The sequence below is a fragment of the Malaclemys terrapin genome, chromosome 3 (assembly GCF_027887155.1).
Source record: "Malaclemys terrapin pileata isolate rMalTer1 chromosome 3, rMalTer1.hap1, whole genome shotgun sequence".
In the NCBI taxonomy this organism is placed as follows: Eukaryota; Metazoa; Chordata; order Testudines; family Emydidae; genus Malaclemys; species Malaclemys terrapin.
Genome location: NC_071507.1, coordinates 208,902,866 through 208,921,096, shown reverse-complemented (window position 1 = coordinate 208,921,096; position 18,231 = coordinate 208,902,866). Strand labels below are relative to the sequence as shown.

The window sequence follows — 18,231 nt, the reverse complement described above, 5'->3', positions numbered from 1 at the left end:
TCACAATTGTCTTCTTATATATCCATTTCCTAACATTCCCAACATCCTGTTCGCTTTTTTGATAGCCGCTTCACATTAAGCGGATGTTTTCAGAGAACTATCCACAATGACTCCAAGATCTCTTTCTTAAGAGGTAACAGCTAATTTAGACCCCATCATTTTATATGTATAATTGGGATTATGTTTTCCGGTGTGCATTACTTTGCATTTAGCAACATTGAATTTCATCTGCCATTTTGTTGCCCGGTCACCCAGTTTTGTGAGGTCCCTTTGTAACTCTTCGCAGTCAGCCTGGGACTTAACTATCTGGAGTAATTTTTTATCTTGTGCAAATTTTGCCACCTCACTGTTCACCCCTTTTTCCAGATCATTTATGAATATGTTGAACAGCACTCGTCACAGTACAGAGCCATGGGAGACCCTCTGCATTGTGAAAACTGACCATTTATTCCTAGCCTTTGTTTCCTGTTTTTTAACCAGTTACTGATCCATGAGAGAACCTTCCCTCTTATCCCATGACAGCTCACTTTGCCAAAGAGCCTTTGGTGAGGAATCTTGTCAACGGCTTTCTGAAAGTCCAAGTTACACTATCCACTGGATCCCCCTTGTCCACATGCTTGTTGACCCTCTCAACGAATTCTAATAGATTGGTGAGGCACAATTTCCCTTTACAAAAGCTGTATTGAAACTTCTCCAGCATATTACGTTCATCTGTGTCTGATCATTCTCTTATTTACTATAGTTTCAGCCAATTTGCCTGGTACTGAAGTTAGGCTTACTGGCTGTAATTGCCAGGATTGCCTCTAGAGCTTTTTTAAAAACAGCATCACATTAACTGTCCTCCAGTCATCTGGTATGCAGGTTGATTTAAGCAATACCATGGTTATTTTTTCTGTGGTTTCATATTTAAGTTCCTTCAGAACTTTTGGGTGAATGCTGTCTGGTCCTAGTGACTTAATAATTTTTAATTTATCCATTTGTTCCAAACTGTTCTCTATCAAGCTGTCAATCTGGGACAGTTCCTCTGATCTGTCACCTAAAAAGAATGGCTCAAGTATGGGAATCTCCACCGTGTTTTCCGCAGTGAAGACCGATTCAAAGAATTCATGTAGCTTCTCCACAATGGCCTTGTCTCCCTTGAGTGCTCCTTTAGGCACTTCGAACATCCCGTGGCCCCACTGATTATCTAGCAGGCTTCCTGCTGCTGATGTACAGGGCCGGCTCCAGGTTTTTTGCCGCCCCAAGCAGCAAAAAAAATAAAATAAAAAAAAAGCTGCGGCAGCGCGATCACACTGCTCCACTCTTCGGCGGCAATTCGGCGGCAGGTCCTTCGCTCCGAGAGGGACTGAGGGACCCGCCGATGAATATCCAGATGTGCTGCCCCAGTAGCGGCCGGAGTGCCGCCCCTTGGTATTGGCCACCCCAAGCACCTGCTTCTTTAGCTGGTGCCTGGAGCCAGCCCTGCTGATGTACTTACAAAAATAAAATTGCTGTTAGTTTTTGTGTCTTTTGGTAGTTGTTCTTTTTGCACCTGCCTGATTATACATTTACACTTGACTAGCCAGAGTTTATCCTTTCTATTTTCCTCAGCGGGATTTGATTTCCAATTTTTAAACGATGTCTTGTTGTCGCTAACCCCTTGTTTGGTCATGATGGCATGTGTTTGGTCATCCTCCTGGTTTTCTTCTTTTTGTAAATTTGGGGTAACATTGAGTTTGAGTCTCTCTTTCGGTGTTTTTAAAAAGTTTCTGTGCAGCTTGCAGGCATTTCACTTGTGTGATTGTTCCTTTTCATTTCCATTTAACTAGTTTCCTCAGTTTTGTGTAGTTCCCCTTTGAAGTAAAATGCTGCTGTGGTGGGTGTCTTGGGAATTCTTCCCTCACAAGGATATTAAATTTCATTAAATTTTGGTCTCTGTTACTGAGCAGGTCAACACTCTTATTGTTCAGATCCTGTGCTTCACTTAGGACTAAATCAAGAATTGACTCTCCCCTCAGGGTTCCAGGACTGGCTGCTTCAAGAAGCAGTCATTAATGGTGTCTAAAAATGTTATCTCTGTGATCTGTCCTGAAGGGACCTGTTCCCAGTCAATATGACTGTTTCCCAGTTGAAATCCCCCGTTGTTATTGGGTTTTCTGTTTCTGTACCCTCTCTAATCCCATATCAGCATTTCACTGTCCTGGTCAGGTGGGCAGTAGAATATTCCTACTGCTATAGTCTGATTATTCCAGTATGGAGATTCAGTGACACTGTTTGGTTTAAGATTTTTGCTATATTTGACTCTTTTTGTTCAATATAGTGCCACTTCCCCACCAGTGTGACCTTCTGACATTCCTGTGTATTTTGTACCCTGGTATCACCATGTCCATTAATGAGCATCGTTCCACCGAGTTTTTGTGGTTCCCTGTTTCATCAATATCCTCATTTAATACCAGGCCCTCAGGTTCACCCATCTTTGTATTTCTACTGTTTGCATTTGTAAACAAGCACTTATAAAATTTGTCAGAAATTTGATGCTGGGTGCCAGGCTTGTGTTGAGTTTCCTGCGTGCCACATACAGCTGCCGGTTTCCCTCTAGCTCTCTCCCCAGCGGTGTGAGCTGGGCTCTGCCGGGTCCAGCAGCCCGTAGTGGTGACTAGCAGCACTCAGCCCGTTTCTGTGGGAGGAAGGAAATTCTGCATTGCTCAGGGGCGCAGAATCCCCCCAGGAGTAATAGATCCTCTATGGCCATGGGATGTCTCTGGTCTCTCCTCCGCACTTGTCGGGTCTCCCCCAGCCCTTCGTTTAGAAACTCCTCTATGACCTTTTTAATTTGACATGCCAGCAGTCTGGTCCATTTTGGTGTGGGTGGAGCCTATCCTGCCTGTATAGGCTCCTCCTTCCTAATAAATCTAAACCCCTCCTCCCTACACCATCGTCTCATCCACGCAGTGAGACCCTGCAGTTCTGCCTGGCTAACTGGCCCTGCGCGTGGAACTGGAAGCATTTCAGAGAATGGCTCCCATGGAGTCCTGGACTTTAATCTCTTACTTAGCAGCCTAAATTTGGCCTCCAGGACTTTTTTCCTACCCTTCCCTATGTCATGAGTACCTACATGTACCACGACCACCGGCTCCTCCCCAGCACTACACACAATCCATCTAGATGTCTGGAGAGATCCGCAGCCTTTGTACCAGGCAGGCAAGTCACCATGTGGTTCTCCCGGTCATTGCCAACCCAGCTCTCTGTTTCCAATGATTGAATGCCCCATTACTAATACCTGTCTCTTCCTAATCGCTGGAGAGGTATCCTCAGTGCAAGAGGATACCACAACATCACCTGGAAGGAGGGTCCCAACTATGGGATTGTTTCCCTCTGCTCCAGTTGGATGTTCTCCTTCCCTGAGACTTTCATCCTCCTCAGCAGCACAGAGGCTGTCAAACCGGGGGTGGGACCATTCTACTGTGTCCTGGAAAATCTCCTCGGTGTGCTTCTCTGTCTCCCTGCGCTCCTCTGGTTCAGCCACTCTGCTCTGCAAAGCCTGCACTCCATCTCTGAGGGCCAGGAGCTGCTTGCACCGAATGCACACGTACGCCACCCGCCCACAAGGCTGCATGCTGCATTCAGTGCAATAAAGGACAGTCCCCACTCTGCTGCTGGACTCCTGCCTATGTTACTCCTGTTGGGGGGTTGGTTTGTTCTCTGTGGTTTTTCCCTTGGGGTGGGGGCTGTTGGCCTAAGTTTAGAGAACGATTGTTCCGTATTTCTGGCTCTCATGCGCCCCCTCTAAACTCCCATGTTTGCTGCTCCTGTTTGCTCGCTCCCTCGGTCACAGGCAGCCCTTCCTCTTCGGCCTCTCTTAGGACTCTGTGCAAGTAATCGAGGCCTGCTGATTGACTGGAAAATATTTATTCCTAGTAGATGCAGTCTGGGGGCTCTGGAACGGCTCTGAATGAAGTCAGGCAGGACTCTAGTGCAGTGTCTCTCCCCTCAGGGCCACTCTCCTGGGTCTGACCTTGGAGCGTTCAGCCCCCTGCTCGCCCCGGGAGCGCCCTGTAGCGAGTCCTCCCAAAGGGCCCTGCCCCCCACTCTGCAGCCAGCGTGTGACGCAGACGGGTTGTTAGTCGTCGGGACCCCAGCGCAGCACAGAGCTTGTTAGCACAGGGAGTAGGGGCCTTCCGCAAAGTCCATCTGGGGGGATCCAGAGCCCTGGGCTCCCCCCCCCCCCCAAATCCCAAACCAAGAGACTGACTCGCTTCCAGCCTCAGTCTCCCCAGCTCCCCTCCTCTGTCCTTTGTCTCTTTCCCAGGCAAACAGGTCATCTGGTCTCTGTTCTCCAACATCCCTGGCTGGCTTCTTGCAGGGGCCAGGCTCCGGCTATCATTTGCCAGCATACAGAGTGTCGGAGGGTCTCTGTGCTCAGGCAGCCAGTCGGCATCACACCTGCCCTCCAGGGGTCTCTGCAACGATCTCACACCTGATCTCCCCACCTAGATACTCGAGTAACACACAGGAGAAACTGAGGCACACACACTCTTCAGAGAAAACATTCAGAGCACTCCCACTTCGTCACAGCTGCCATTTCACATCCTCCTCTGGCACGAATGGACTGGAAAGAACTTCTTCATCCTCATGCTATGACTGGAGTACCTCATCCTGCTTCTTTCCAAACACAGAACTTGACCACTTCTGGCTTTCCTGCATCGTTATTCACATTTCCCCCGTCTCCAACTAGTGATGGGCCTGTACCATTGTCAGGAACAAAAATCCTACCAGACTTAAAACCAAAAAACCCTCCTTCCTGTTGTCCTTACCCAAGTTCCCTCGAAGCTGTGTAGTCGCGCAGGAGCCTATTAAATGCCGCACAGGTGGTCAGGGCTGCGGCGGGGGGAGATGCCCCCCCCCCCCCCCCCCGTGACGGTGCTGCCCGTGGGAGCCAGCTGAGGTCACTCAATTCGGGTGAACTGCAAACAGACCGGGGCAGACAAACCCCAAATGCTGGTGGTTATTCCAATACTTAGATTTACCAACCAGCACAAAACAGTTTCTATAGGACCTCACTGGTTACTCAGAAGTCCAAACAACGCAGTTCCCTTAAGGTGCCCAGCCTCAGGCCTCCGTCCAGACACACCTGTCAGATATGATGATGATTACTGAAAATCTTATCTCATCATATAAAAGAAAAGGTTCTTCCAACCCCAAAGGGTCAGCCACATACCCAGGTCTAATTATAACTTAGGTCTCACCCATAATACACGCTTATAGCCAATTCTTATTAACTAAGCTAAAATTTATTAAAAAAGAAAAGAGAGAGAGAGAGTTGGTTAAAAGATCAATCTACAGACAGACTTGAATTCAATTCTTGAGGTTCAGACACAGCAGAGATGAGCTTGTAGTTGCCAAAAGTCCTTTTAGAAATAGTCCATAGGTTATAGTCCAATGTCCATATTCAGGGTGACTCCAGTCAGTGACTGGGGATCTCAGTCCTTTTGGCTTAAGGTTTCACCACATCCTGGCAATTAGCACAGGGTAATTTATCCATTAAACAGTTCAGATACAGGTTACCACAACCTTCAAAGAGACATAGAGACAATAATACTATTTCCCTCAAGTGTCTTCCTAAATGTTAATATTCCTTTTTTGATCTTTGATTTAAAAGCAATGGACAAGACTTGTTTGCTTACATCACAAGACCTGAGCAAACACCTACCCTTTTACTTTTAACAATGCAGACTTGCATTTCAAAGCTCTATTCATTTACAGATCTTCCTAACCAGTCTCTACAGTTCGGCCATGAGTCAGGTCAGTCTGTAAGTTAATTAACTCTTTCTGGCCCTGTCACCTTCCAATGAGATATTATATTACACTCATAACGTCAACCCCCTGCCCACTCCCCCCAGACCAGTGCTGCTGTGGGGAGCGAGAGCTTGGGGAGAGTGGGGGGAGAGTCCCCTCTTTCCCTGCTGTAGCCGCGGGGCAGCCTGCATCCCAAAACCTTCATCCCCAGCCCCACTCCAGAGCTTGCCCCACAGCCAGAGACCTCAACCCCCCCCCAGCCCTAAGGCCCCTCCCACACTCTGAACCCCTCGGGCCCACGCATCACCTCCATATTGGTGCACATAACAAAATTCATTCCGCACTTGGGGGGAAAAATTAGAGGGAACACTGGTGCTCACTCTGCCAGCCATGGATTTCTCCATGACGTCTTTAGCTTTCCTTTTCAATTTTGTACGTCAGAATTTCAAATCTATGTTGATTGCTATTTCGTTCTCCTTTTGTCCATTTGTTATATATTTATTTAAATAGCATTGTCCTTGTGCGTGGTCCTGCTGCTTTGTGTCTTGGCTACCTGGCTGGCACCGGCAGCGAGGGCTCAGCGCCGTCCAAGCCAGCAGTGCCCTGGGGAGTGTAGGGGACAGCTCTGCGCAGCGTGGGCCCTGGCATTCTAAAACCAGACCGATGGGAGAGCAAACCAGCAAAGGGCGGAATCACCTCCTGAGTCAGCAGCTGCTGCTAAGGATGAGTCCTTTTCTGGTCTCTCACAAGCCTGTCTTCAGGTAGCCCTGCCCCCCTCTCCCAGGGAGCTGGCAAGCGCCTGACACACCCCGGAAAGGCCTGTGTGGCATTAGCCTGAGAATTCTCCCTCCTCAGGCATCCGACTTCTCTGGCTAGTAAACACCGAGAGAGAGAGCGCGAGTGTCCCTGCCCAGCTAGAGGGAGGGAGCCGGGAGCCCCATGCTGGGGACTGGATGGTGTCAGGCAAAGCGGCTGCTTCCTGGGGTGGGGTTTCCAGAGCTGGGGCACAGGGAAGGTTGGTGCATGGGATGCTGTCTCCGAGTACCTCCGTGGGGGCGATTCTCAGAGCACGCAGATCTTCGCTCTCCCAGGCCAAGGCAGGACTAAAGGTGCCAGTGTTCCTGGAGAGGGGAAATCGCCATTGATGCTTCACAGCCAGCTGTGCTGTGTCCGCGGAGCGTCGTGGGTGGGTGCATGGCTCACCGGGGTGGGTGGGGGTCTCTGCCCAGCGCGGTGCAGGGGTCACGAGGTCCCTTCTGGCCTTAGATGCTCTGAAGTTCCCCAAGTGACTCACAACCCGTCGAGATTGCCCTGAGGAGCCCAGCTGCTAGTCCCCCTCTGCTGGGTCTGCCCCTGCCCCTGCCCCCAGGGTCCACACTCGCCCCTGCCCCAGAGATACCAGTCCCGCACCTGGGCCGGGCTGCAGCCTTCACTGTGCTGCCCCACAGCCAAGCCCCATTTCCTGCAGGGTGCTGGTGCCTGCTGAGAGACTCCCGCAGCCACTAACCCTGTAACAACTACCAGGGCTGAGCAGGAGATGGTGGCCTGCCACTGTACCACAGCAAAACCCACGTGGTCAAGGAAAGTGGGCTCTGTGGGGCTGGCACAGGGCCTGCGGGTCTGTGGGGGGCATCTCCCTGCGGCCCTTGGCTCACGGCCCTGCCTGGGAGGCCTGAACTGTGCCAGGGGGCTGGGAGGGGCAGGATACCTCTGGGAGCGGGCGCAGGGCAGTGCCTTCCCGCAGCGCCCGTGCCAGATCACGGACAAGTGCTACCTCTTCCACAAAGGGCCCCTCGCCTCCCCCTGCTCAGCAGGCTCTGGGGTCTCTTCTCCCCTCTCCGTCCTTCGCAGGTTCCCCTGCCCCTTGCAGAGCTGGGGAGCCCTGATCCTGCCAGTGCTCCAGGCGGGCGCATCAGCCCCTCTGCTGGGGGCTGGCTGTGATTCTGGGGTCTCCTTTCCCCCTGCAGGCCTATAACATCCACGTGAACGGCGTGCTGCACTGCCGCGTGCGCTACAGCCAGCTGCTGGGCCTGCATGAACAGGTGAGTCGCTCCCTGCCTGCCCCAGCCCGGAGGGCGGGTCTGTCCCCTGCTCCCCGCCCAGCCAAGAACAGCCCAGAGCGCCCCGGCACCTGCAGCGCTGGGTGTCCTCACACCAGTCATGGCCCCCGCTGAGATCTCCGGCCCTGCTTGCCTTGCAGGAGGGGAAGAGGCTGGGCTCTGAGCGGGGTGGGGGGAAGCTGAGCCGAGCTGCTGAGAAAGTCAGCCATTCCCGGCTCCGCACAGGGCAGGAGCTGTCTGGGGTGGCTCCTGGCACAGTCCCCTGCCAGGCCTTGGCCCCACAAACTGCTCCCTGCTGCGTGTAGAAAGTGCAGTTGCAGTCTGAGCTGGGGGTGCTGCTGTGTGAGGCCAGCCTGGCTCCCAGGACGGGCGCTCGCTGCCTGGCCTTCGCAGCGCTGGGCTGTCTGTCTCTCCATCTCCAGGCTCGGGCAGAGGTTTCCCTTGTGGCGCGTTGATGAGACATCTCTCAGGGTCCCGGGTGGTTAGAGGGACGGACTCTCCCCCGTGTTTGGGGCGGTGGAGATAGATGCCACCCCATCTCCATCTGAGGTTCAGAGGATGGTCCCCATGCCCCAGGAAAGGGTGGGACGGGCTCAGGCCAGGAGGCGATCGTGGGGCTTGTGGGTCTGTTCAGGTGTGCCCTGTGTTCTGTGCTCTTTTCAGCTAAGGAAAGAATATGGGGCCAATGTGGTGCCCGCCTTTCCTCCAAAGAAGATCTTCACCCTCACCCCGGCGGAGGTGGAGCAGAGGCGAGAGCAGCTGGAGAAATACATGCAGGCCGGTAAGTGGGCAGACAGAGAGCCCTCAGCGACTGGGAGCAGCCAGGGTGTGCACACGGCCTGGGCGCAGACCTGCCTGCAGGGCCCCAGCGCCTACCTCCCCCCACGCCCCACAGCGCTGCTGGGCACAGACCTGCCTGCAGGGCCCCAGGGCCTACCTCCCCCCACGCCCCACAGCGCTGCTGGGCACAGACCTGCCAGCAGGACCCCAGCGCCTACCTCCCCCCACAGCGCTGCTGGGCGCAGACCTGCCTGCAGGGCCCCAGCGCCTGCCTCCCCCCGCGCCCCACAGCGCTGCTGGGCACAGAGCTGCACCGAGAGGGCTGGTCGCTCCGCTCCTCACACCACCGCTGGCACAGAGCCAGCTGCAGAGGCCCCAGCCGGGTGTGCTGTGATCACTGCCAGCGAACGCCTGTGCCCAGAGACTGGCTGGGCCTGCTCTCCATCCGCTCTAGCTCGAGCACTGCTTGGCTTGGGGCATCTCTCCCAGTGTGGAGCCAGGCCTGTGACCACTCACAGCGGCTGATGCTGGGCAGCCTGGCCTGGGTTCTCCCTGGCTCCATGCCCCAGTGCCCTAGGAGCAGTCCGGGGTAGGGTGCGGCTGTCTCTGGGCTGCGGGGTTCCCCGGGGTGTGTGTGTGTGGCTGTCTCTGGGCCAGGGGGTGCCACGGGGTGTGTGTGTGTGGCTGTCTCTGGGCTGGGGGGTGCCGTGGTGTGTGTGTGTGCATCTGTCTCTGGGCCAGGGGGTGCCGTGGGGTGTGTGTGCGGCTGTCTCTGGGCTGTGGCGTGTGTGTGTGGCTGTCTCTGGGCCGTGAGGGTGCCGTGGCAGGGAGGGTGAGGCTGTCTCTGGGCCGGGGGGTTCCCCTGGGGTGTGTGTGTGGGGCTGTCTCTGAGCCGGGGTGTGCCGCGGGGGGGAGGGTGTGGCTGTCTCTGGGCCGGGGGGTGCCGCGGGGTGTGTGTGTGGCTGTCTCTGGGCCGGGGGGTTCCCCCGGGGTGTGTGTGTGGGGCTCTCTCTGGGCCGGGTTTCATGGGGAGGGGGCTGTCTCTGGGCCGAGGGGGAGGGGGGTGACGGTCTCTGGGCTGGGGGGCTCCCCTGGCGTGTGTGCGTGTGGCTGTCTCTGGGCCAGGGGGTGCCGCGGGAGGGAGGGTGCGGCTGTCTCTGGACTGGAGGGTCCCCCGGGGGAGGTGGGTGTAGTTGTCTCTGGGCCGGGTGCCGGGGGTTCTGGACGTGCCGCCTGACTCCTGTGTTGTTCCACCCTTAGTGCGGCAGGACCCAGTGCTGGGAGGCAGCGAGACCTTCAACAGCTTCCTGCGCAAAGCGCAGCAGGTGAGCGGGGATCAGGAAGCGGGTGTGGGGGGGGTCAGGGCTATGCCCAGCTCCCAGAGTCTGTAGGGGGGACCCCACGGTGAGCCACACCCCCTGGGCTCTCACTCTGCCTCCGCGGTCAGCTGCGCGGCCTCCCTGCCTCCTAGCCCCTGGGCTCCAGCCCCCTGCCCCACCGCGGGGAGGCTCCCGGCATTCGGGGTGTCAGCGCCGGAGGAGAGCCCAGAGCAGCGCCCAAGGCCATCCCCATGAGCCCATGATCGGGCCGTGTCTCTGACTGCCTTCCTCAGTCAGTTCCCAGGTCAGAGCCCCCCCAGGCGTCCTGCCCGGCCCCCTACCCAGCCAGGACTCACTGGGGCTGGCGCTGGGTCTCCAGGCTCCTCGATCAGCCAGCTCCAGGCTGACTGTTCATTCCACCCAGCAGGGATGTGACGCCCACCTCGGGCTCGTAGCCTGCCCTGCGAGCCAACCCCACCCATTCCCCAACCTGGGGAGCAATGCAATGTGCCGGGGAAACTGAGGCACACCTAGGCATTGTAAAAAGAACACAGAAAATTCCCCCTTGTCACGGGTGGGGGTGTGGGCCTGGGCGGCGTGGGCAGCGCACAGAGCCTCCTCACCTTATCCCCATGTCCCAGGAGACGCAGCAGATCCCCACTGAGGAGGTGCCGCTGGAGGTGCTGCTCTCCAATGGCCAGAAGGTCACGGTCACCATCCTGACCTCGGACCAGACGGAGGACGTCCTGGAGGTAGGTGTGGAGGGCAGAGGCGCTGGTGGGGGGCACAGGCAGGGGAAGGACCTGGGCGCTGGTGGGGGCAGCAGCTGAGCTCCGGGGGTTCCATCCCGCGTGATCCTGCCTCTGCTGGCCCAGGGGAGTGAGACCAGGGCCTGTGCTGGGGCGGGACGGGCTCTAGGTCGCTTCCCGGCATGTCCTCACCCCCCCACCGCCCCGGCTGTCTCTCGCCAGCCCCCTCACAGAGTCATAGAATATCCGGTTGGAAGGGACCTCAAGAGGTATCTAGTTCAACCCCCTGCTCAAAACAGGACCAATTCCCAACTAAATCATCCCAGCCAGGGCTTTGTCAAGCCGGGCCTTAAAAACCTCTAAGGAAGGAGATTCCACCACCTCCCTAGGGAACCCATTCCAGTGCTTCACCAGCCACCTAGTGAAATAGTGTTTCCTAATATCCAACCTGGACCTCCCCCACTGCAACTTGAGACCATTGCTCCTTGTTCTGTCATCTGCCACCACTGAGAACAGCCGAGCTCCATCCTCTTTGGAACCCTCCTTCAGGTAGTTGAAAGCAGCTATCAAATCCCTCCTCACTCTTCTCTTCTGGAGACTAAACAATCCCAGTTCCCTCAGTCTCTCCTCATAAGTCATGTGCTCCAGACCCCTAATCATTTTTGTTGCCCTCCGCTGGACTCTTTCCAGTTTTTCCACATCCTTCTTGTAGTGTGGGGCCCAAAACTGGACACAGTATTCCAGATGAGGCCTCACCAATGTCAAATAGAGGGGAATGATCATGTCCCTCGATCTGCTGGCAATGCCCCTACTTATACAGCCCAAAATGCCATTAGCCTTCTTGGCAACAAGAGCACACTGTTGACTCATATCCAGCTTCTCGTCCACTGTGACCCCTAGGTCAGGGGTCGGCAACCTTTCAGAAGTGGTGTGCCGAGTCTTCATTTATTCACTTTAATTTAAGGTTTCGCGTGCCGGTAATACATTTTAACGTTTTTTTAGAAGGGGTCTCTCTCTAAGTGTATATTATTTAACTAAACTATTGTTGTATGTAAAGTAAACAAGGTTTTCAAAATGTTTAAGAAGCTTCATTTAAAATTAAATTAAAATGCTGATCTTACGCCGCCAGCCTGCTCAGCCCTCTGGGTGAGGGGTTCAGGGCAGAGGGCTGGGGGTTGGGGGGGACTCGAGGTCAGGGCAGAGAGCTGGGGTGTGTGGAGGTGCAGGGCACAAGGCTGGGTGTGGGGGGAGGTCAGGGCAGAGGGCTGGAGGGCGTGGGGGTGCAGGACAGAAGGCTGGGTGTGTGGGGGGTTCAGGGCAGAGGGTGGGTGTTGCGGGGGACTCAAGGTAAGGGCAGAGAGCTGGGGTGTGTGGACGTGCAGGGCACAAGGCTGGGTGTGTGGGGGGGGTCAGGGCAGAGGACTGGGGGGCGTGGGGGTGCAGGACAGAAGGCTGGGTGTGTGGGGGGTTCAGGGCAGAGGGTTGGGTGTTGCGGGGGACTCGAGGTCAGGGCAGAGAGCTGGGGTGTGTGGACGTGCAGGGCACAAGACTGGGTGTGGGGGTGGTTCAGGGCAGAGGGCAGGGGTGTGTGTGGGGGGTCAGGGCAGAGGGCTGGGTGTGTGGGGGGTTCAGGGCAGAAGGCTGGGGGTTGGGGGGGACTCGAGGTCAGGGCAGAGAGCTGGGGGGTGTGGACGTGCAGGGCACAAGACTGGGTGTGGGGGTAGTTCAGGGCAGAGGGCTGGGGTGTGTGTGGAGATGCAGGGCAGAAGGCTGGGGGTTGGGGTGGGGGACGACTCGAGGTCAGGACAGAGGGCTGGGGGGGTGCAGGGCAGAGGGATGTGTCTCTGGGGTTGCTCATCAGCCCCTCCCCCCCTCCCCCCGGGCTGTTTCTCCAGAGCCGTCCGTGTGCTTGTCCCGTGCTGCCCCTCGCCCCGTAGCAGGGCTGCCGCGGCAGGCCAGCCTAGGGGAGTGGGCATGGCAGGGCACCAGCATGTGCCCCAGCATGGCCCCCCACAGGCAGGGTGAAACGCGGGGAGCTGCCTGGCTTGGCCCTTGCTGGCATGAGGGGGGCTCTGCCCCACCCCAGACTGGTGCCAGCTCCCAAGGGCTTTGGGTGGGGCTGGGGAATGCCGTCTGGGGTGCCAAGCACCCTTGTGGCTTCCTGCCCCAGCGGGCCCCTTGGCAGCCTGGCTGGAAGCGGAACGCGGTGGGGGCTGCCAGCCCTGGGCCGGGCTCAGGGGTTGCGGGAAGAGGTGACTTTCTGCTCGCTCTCCAGGCTGTCGCCTCCAAGCTGGATCTGCCCGAGGACCTAGTCGGCTACTTCAGCCTCTTCCTGGCGAGAGAAGCCACGGACGGAGCCTTTTCCTGTGAGTGCCTCCCTCCTGGGGGGCTGCAGCCGGGGAGCCCTGTGGTGGGGGAAGGAAGGGCAGGGTGCCATGTGTGGGGCAGGCCCCTGGGAAGGGAGGGGACAGCCCTTGGAGGGTGGGGGAGGGCAGGGCGCCAGGTGTGAGACAGGGAGGGGACAGCCCCAGTGAGCCGTGGGGGAGGGAAGGGCAGGGTGCTGTGGGGGTGGCAGGCCCTTGGGAAGGGAGGGCAGGCGCGGGGCAGAGCACAGGGGAGGGAGGGCAGGGCACCGGGCAGGCCCCTGGGGGGGGAGGGCAGGGTGCCGGGTGTGGGCCAGGCCCCGGGGAGGGAGGGCAGGTTGCTGGACAGGCCCCTGGGGAGGGAGGGCAGGGTGCTGTGGGGGGGCGGGCAGGGCCGAGTGCTGTGGGGGGGCGGGCAGGGCCCCGTGGAGGGAGGGCAGGGTCTGTGGGGGGGCGGGCAGGGCCCCGTGGAGGGAGGGCAGGGTCTGTGGGGTGGGGCAGGGAGGAGACAGCTCTCCTGCTCTCTGAGGAGTCCCTGGTCTGGCTGAGCTGTGGGGTCTGAGCGCTGCTTTTCCTGGGCAGTCATGAGGAAGCTGCAGGAATTCGAGCTGCCGTACGTGTCTGTCACCAGCCTCCGCAGCCCCGAGTACAAGATCATCCTGCGCAAGAGGTGAGTGGCTCGGCCGGCCGGGCTGCCCGGGGCAGGGACCTCGCTGGGCCCACGGCAGCCCCCTGGCTCGGCTGCCCGTGGTGTCCCCAAGCCTGGCCCAGTGTCCCTGGGGAGTGAGGAGCAAGGCTGGGCCTCTCCGCTCCAGGGATTTGCGACACTTCGCGCCCTGTTCTCCGGGGCGCTGCCTGGCCGCACTTTCCCCAGCGCAGGTCACGCGCCCCGGGTCTCACCATGGCGCTCTGCCGCACGCCCCACGGAGACCCCCCCCGCCCAGGAGCAGCACACCCCGTGCCTGTCGGCAGGGCGCCCTTAGCTCAGTCTGGCCAGGCACGCGCGAGGCCGGCCGTGCTGGTGGGAGCAACGCCCCAACGCCACGCTCTTCCGAGAGCCGTTTCTCTCCCTGGGCCCTTGTCTCTGAGCCACCCGCGTTCCCGGCTGGCTGTAACGGCGCTGGGTTCACTGCTCGCGTGCTTTGGCTCCCAGGTGTGCCAATGGCCTCCCACAATACGGTTTGGTCACTTCGCTCCTGTTGACTCGACCAGCGTCTCCACTCGGGCTGATTCCAGCCAGTTCTCGTTAAAGTAGCTGCTTGCGCCCAGGCGGCATCCGTGACGCTTGGCCATGCCTCGTTCCGTTTCGCACTCAGCCCTGGTCTGCACGACAGAATTGCTGTGGTGTAAGCGTGTCATGGAGGGGTGTGAATAAGCCATACCCTGAGCGACAGAGTTACCCCGTGTAGCCAGCGCTACGTTGGCGTGGAGTTAGTGAGCCGGCGGGAGAGCTGTAGTGCAGACCTGCCCCCAGTGTGCAGAGAGAGCAGGGAACCCTGAGCCACATGCACGGGCCATAAAATCTCACCAAAAAAGTCCCGGGTCACACCTGGGGCCCGACCAGGCCCCCCACGACCCAGCACGGAGAATGAGAGCTGGGCCTAGCTACCGGAAAAGCCCTGGGCCCCAAGAAGATCGGACAGACAGGGGGACAGAGCTAGAACCATGGGGGTCACTGCAGCTGGGCTGGGCGCTGGCTGCCCAGGACGGACTCTGCTGGAACGGGCCCAGTCTCAGGAGGCGGTGAGGCCGCGTGGCTCACCGAGGGGCTCTTCCCAGAGCCGTTCCAGAGCCCCGACCCTGTGGGTCCGTGACCATGTTGGTGGCCTGTGGAGAGCAATGACGGCTGAGGTCACTCCACAGCCCTGCTCCCCGAACGCCAGTCCAGCCTGTGGTCTGCTGGGTTCGCCCCGCCCCAGCTGACACCGCGCTCCCTCTCTCCTAGTTACTGGGATTCTTCCTACGACGACGACGTCATGGAGCAGCGGGTGGGGCTGAACTTGTTGTATGCACAGGTGAGTGTCCACTCTGGCAGGGCGCTCCAAGCCAGCCAGGCCCTCGGGCCCCGTGTCTGCTGTGGGGCCCAGCCCCACACAGCCTGCTCATGGCCTCTGCTCCTTCGCAGACTGTCTCGGACATAGAACGCGGCTGGATCCTCGTCAGCAAGGAGCAACACCGGCAGCTCAAGTCCCTGCAGGAGAAGGTCTCCAAGAAGGAGGTGGGTGAGCGGAGTGGGGGGCGGGGAAGGGAGCTGGGTTCACGCTGGCACCAGGGGTCTCGAGGAGGGTCTGAGGGGAGAGGCGGAGCCGGCTCAGGGTCTGTGGCCACTGGGCCCGCTCCTTCACTCCTGCAGTTGGAGTCTGGAGGCTCCCCCACCCCCTGACCGTGACCCAGGCCGGGAACAGCTGGGCAAAGGTGCCCCAGGCCAGTGGGTCCTTGGGCCTGGGCAAGGGGTGAGCCTGGCAGTGAACCTGTGCCTGGCTCTGCCCGCAGTTCATCCGGCTAGCGCAGACCCTGAAGTACTACGGCTATCTCAAGTTCGAGCCCTGCGTCACCGACTTCCCCGAGAAGGGCTGCCAGGTCATCGTCAGCGCCGGCAACAGTGAGCTGAACTTCCAGGTGCGGCTGCCCAGCGAGCAGATCAAAGAGGGCAGCTTCAAGGTGACGCGCATGCGGTGCTGGCGGGTCACGTCCTCGGTGAGTGCCCCTCGCCCGCCGCGGCTTGGGTCAGGCCCTCTGCGGAGCTAGGGGGGTACCCATCAGTCCGTCCGGCTCACCCACCGTGCCAGCCTGGCCCCTCACCTGCCACGGCTCAGCTCACGCCCTCCTGGGGAGCTAGGGGGGTACCCGTCAGTCCGTCTGGCTCACCCACCGTGCCAGCCTGGCCCCTTGCCTGCCACAGCTTGGCTCACGCCCTCCTGCGGAGCTAGGGGGGTACCCGTCAGTCCGTCTGGCTCACCCACCGTGCCAGCCTGGCCCCTTGCCTGCCGCAGCTTGGCTCACGCCCTCCTGGGGAGCTAGGGGGGTACCCATCAGTCCGTCTGGCCCACCCACCGTGCCAGCCTGGCCCCTCACCTGCCACGGCTCAGCTCACGCCCTCCTGGGGAGCTAGGGGGGTACCCGTCAGTCCGTCCGGCTCACCCACCGTGCCAGCCTGGCCCCTCGCCCGCCTGCCCCCCACAGCTCAGCTCATGCCCTCCTGTGTGTGTGTGTGTGTGTGTGAGATGCCTGTGAGGTACGGGGCCTTTGGGGGGTGCCTGTGACGGTAGGGGAAGGGTTTTGGCAGGGGGGTCTGTGGGGGGTGCCTGTGACTGTGGGGGCGGGGGGGGGGGTCTGTTGCTGTTTCATGGCTGTGGCAGAAAGGCTGCCTGAGAAGCTGGGCAGCCTCTCTCTGTCCCATCACTCTGCCCTCCACCCCGTTGACCCTGGGACTCTGGCTGCGACACAAGGGCCCTGTGTGCTGGGTGCAGGGGGCTCTCTTTGGTGTCCTGCTGGCAGGGGTGGGCAGGGACAGCCACCAGCCTGACCCTCCTCTTCCTCAGGTTCCCACGAGTACTGTGCCGCCGGGGAGCAGCCCAGGGAAAGCGGAGGTGAAGCTGGAACTGGCCTTTGAGTACCTGATGAGCAAGGACCGGCTGCAGTGGGTCACCATCACTAGCCCCCAGGTAGGGCCAGCTGCCAGCTGGTCTGCGCTGCTCCCAGAGCTCCGTGGCTGGGCGGGAAGGGCTGTGCTCTGGGGGAGATGGGGGCCTGCTCGAGGCTGGCTGTGACGGGTGCTGTCTCCCCCAGGCCATCATGCTGAGCATCTGCCTGCAGTCCATGGTGGATGAGCTGATGGTGAAGAAGTCTGGCGGCAGCATCCGCAAGGTGAGGGGGTGGCTGGGGAGGGGGTGAGCTTGTCCCTCTTGCATTGCTACCGCCTCAGCCCCCCTTGGAGTCCCATGGCTGGTTCTCCCCAGGCCCCCTGGCTGCTCCGGTTGTCCACCCCCCTCCGGGGCGTGTGTGGCCGCCCAGCTGTCCCCCACCCTTGCTGAGCTATCTCGTCTGCTTTCCCCCAGATGTTCCGCAGGCGAGCAAACGGGGCCCTGCGGCGCTCAGACAGCCAGCAAGCTGTGAAATCCCCACCCCTGCTGGTAAGTGCAGCCCCCCGCCCCCCTCCCCACCCTGCCTGCCTACGCTGACCCGTGTCTGTCTCTGCAGGACTCGCCCGATGGCAGCCGGGAGCCCATGCTCAAACTCTCGGTGAGTAACTCATCACCTCCTGGGGGGGGTCCCGCTGCGCGCATGGCTCTAACCTGCCCTCCCTCCCTGCAGAGCAAGCTCACCTCCGTCAGCCTGCGGGGCATCAGCCACTCCGGCTCCGCCAGCGACCTGGGTGCCAACGACTTCCACGGCAACTACGCCTTCGAGGGGATCGGCGATGAGGACCTGTAGCCTGCTCCGCCCTCTCATGCTGCCCGCGGCCAGCGTGGCTCTGGGGATCGTCCCATGTGCCTCTGCCGGGTTACCAGCCGCCTGCCCCTGCCCCACTTCAACCCCCTCCACCCACCATTGCCTTGGGGGGGAGCCACCTCCCCGCTGCTGCTGCCACCTTCCTGAGGGCGGCCCCTTGCCCAGGCCCAGCCCATGGAACCCATTTCATAGGGGGAACAACGCTCTTGCACACGGCCCCGTCAGGACGTGGGCTGGTCAGCGCCACGAGGCAGCTGCCCCACCCCTGCAGGAGGGCTCCGTGGCCTGGGGCCAGGACTGGCCTGTAGCTTGCACTTAGAGCCAGTCCGAGGGCTGGCTGCCATGGGAGGTGGAGGCCTGGGGCTGTTCCCATGGTGACAGACACCTCCCGGCCTCCATACATGCCAAATTAGCAGCTAGGTCTTTGCACGAAGAACAATGGACGACGTTCAGCACTGGCTGCAGGCTGGTGCGCTGCCTGCTGCCGCTAACCCGCTCATAGACGCCAGCATAATCGCCGAGGCTTGTAACCTGTAGCGCTCTGCTGTGTACAGAGGGACTGGAGCATGAATGGACATTAACCAATGTTTACACACTGCAGTGATTAAAGCGGATCATGATTGGTAACCAGTGTGTGGCTGTGGAGTGGGGTGGCCTTGCCCAGGCTGTGGGGCTTGGAGGGGTGCAGCAGCAACCCATAACTCCAGCTGGGCCCCCGGCACCGACCCCCCGT

General features: G+C 59.4%; 1 protein-coding gene across 2 annotated transcripts in view; it reads left to right on the top strand.

Annotated features, from left to right (window-relative positions):
* Nucleotides 1-18,125, top strand: part of SNX17 (sorting nexin 17) — a 38,482-nt gene extending 20,357 nt beyond the window's left edge. For both annotated transcript variants that reach the window (XM_054021257.1, XM_054021258.1), the window contains exons 2-15: nucleotides 7,743-7,817; nucleotides 8,499-8,616; nucleotides 9,876-9,940; nucleotides 10,576-10,686; nucleotides 12,959-13,049; nucleotides 13,629-13,716; nucleotides 14,992-15,061; nucleotides 15,172-15,264; nucleotides 15,540-15,743; nucleotides 16,589-16,711; nucleotides 16,836-16,913; nucleotides 17,105-17,179; nucleotides 17,247-17,288; nucleotides 17,361-18,125. In XM_054021257.1, coding sequence (XP_053877232.1) covers nucleotides 7,743-7,817; nucleotides 8,499-8,616; nucleotides 9,876-9,940; nucleotides 10,576-10,686; nucleotides 12,959-13,049; nucleotides 13,629-13,716; nucleotides 14,992-15,061; nucleotides 15,172-15,264; nucleotides 15,540-15,743; nucleotides 16,589-16,711; nucleotides 16,836-16,913; nucleotides 17,105-17,179; nucleotides 17,247-17,288; nucleotides 17,361-17,480 — 1,353 coding nt within the window. In that variant the 3' untranslated portion in view covers nucleotides 17,481-18,125. The remainder of the gene's footprint in view (nucleotides 1-7,742; nucleotides 7,818-8,498; nucleotides 8,617-9,875; nucleotides 9,941-10,575; nucleotides 10,687-12,958; nucleotides 13,050-13,628; nucleotides 13,717-14,991; nucleotides 15,062-15,171; nucleotides 15,265-15,539; nucleotides 15,744-16,588; nucleotides 16,712-16,835; nucleotides 16,914-17,104; nucleotides 17,180-17,246; nucleotides 17,289-17,360) is intronic.
* Nucleotides 18,126-18,231: the final 106 nt, after the last annotated feature.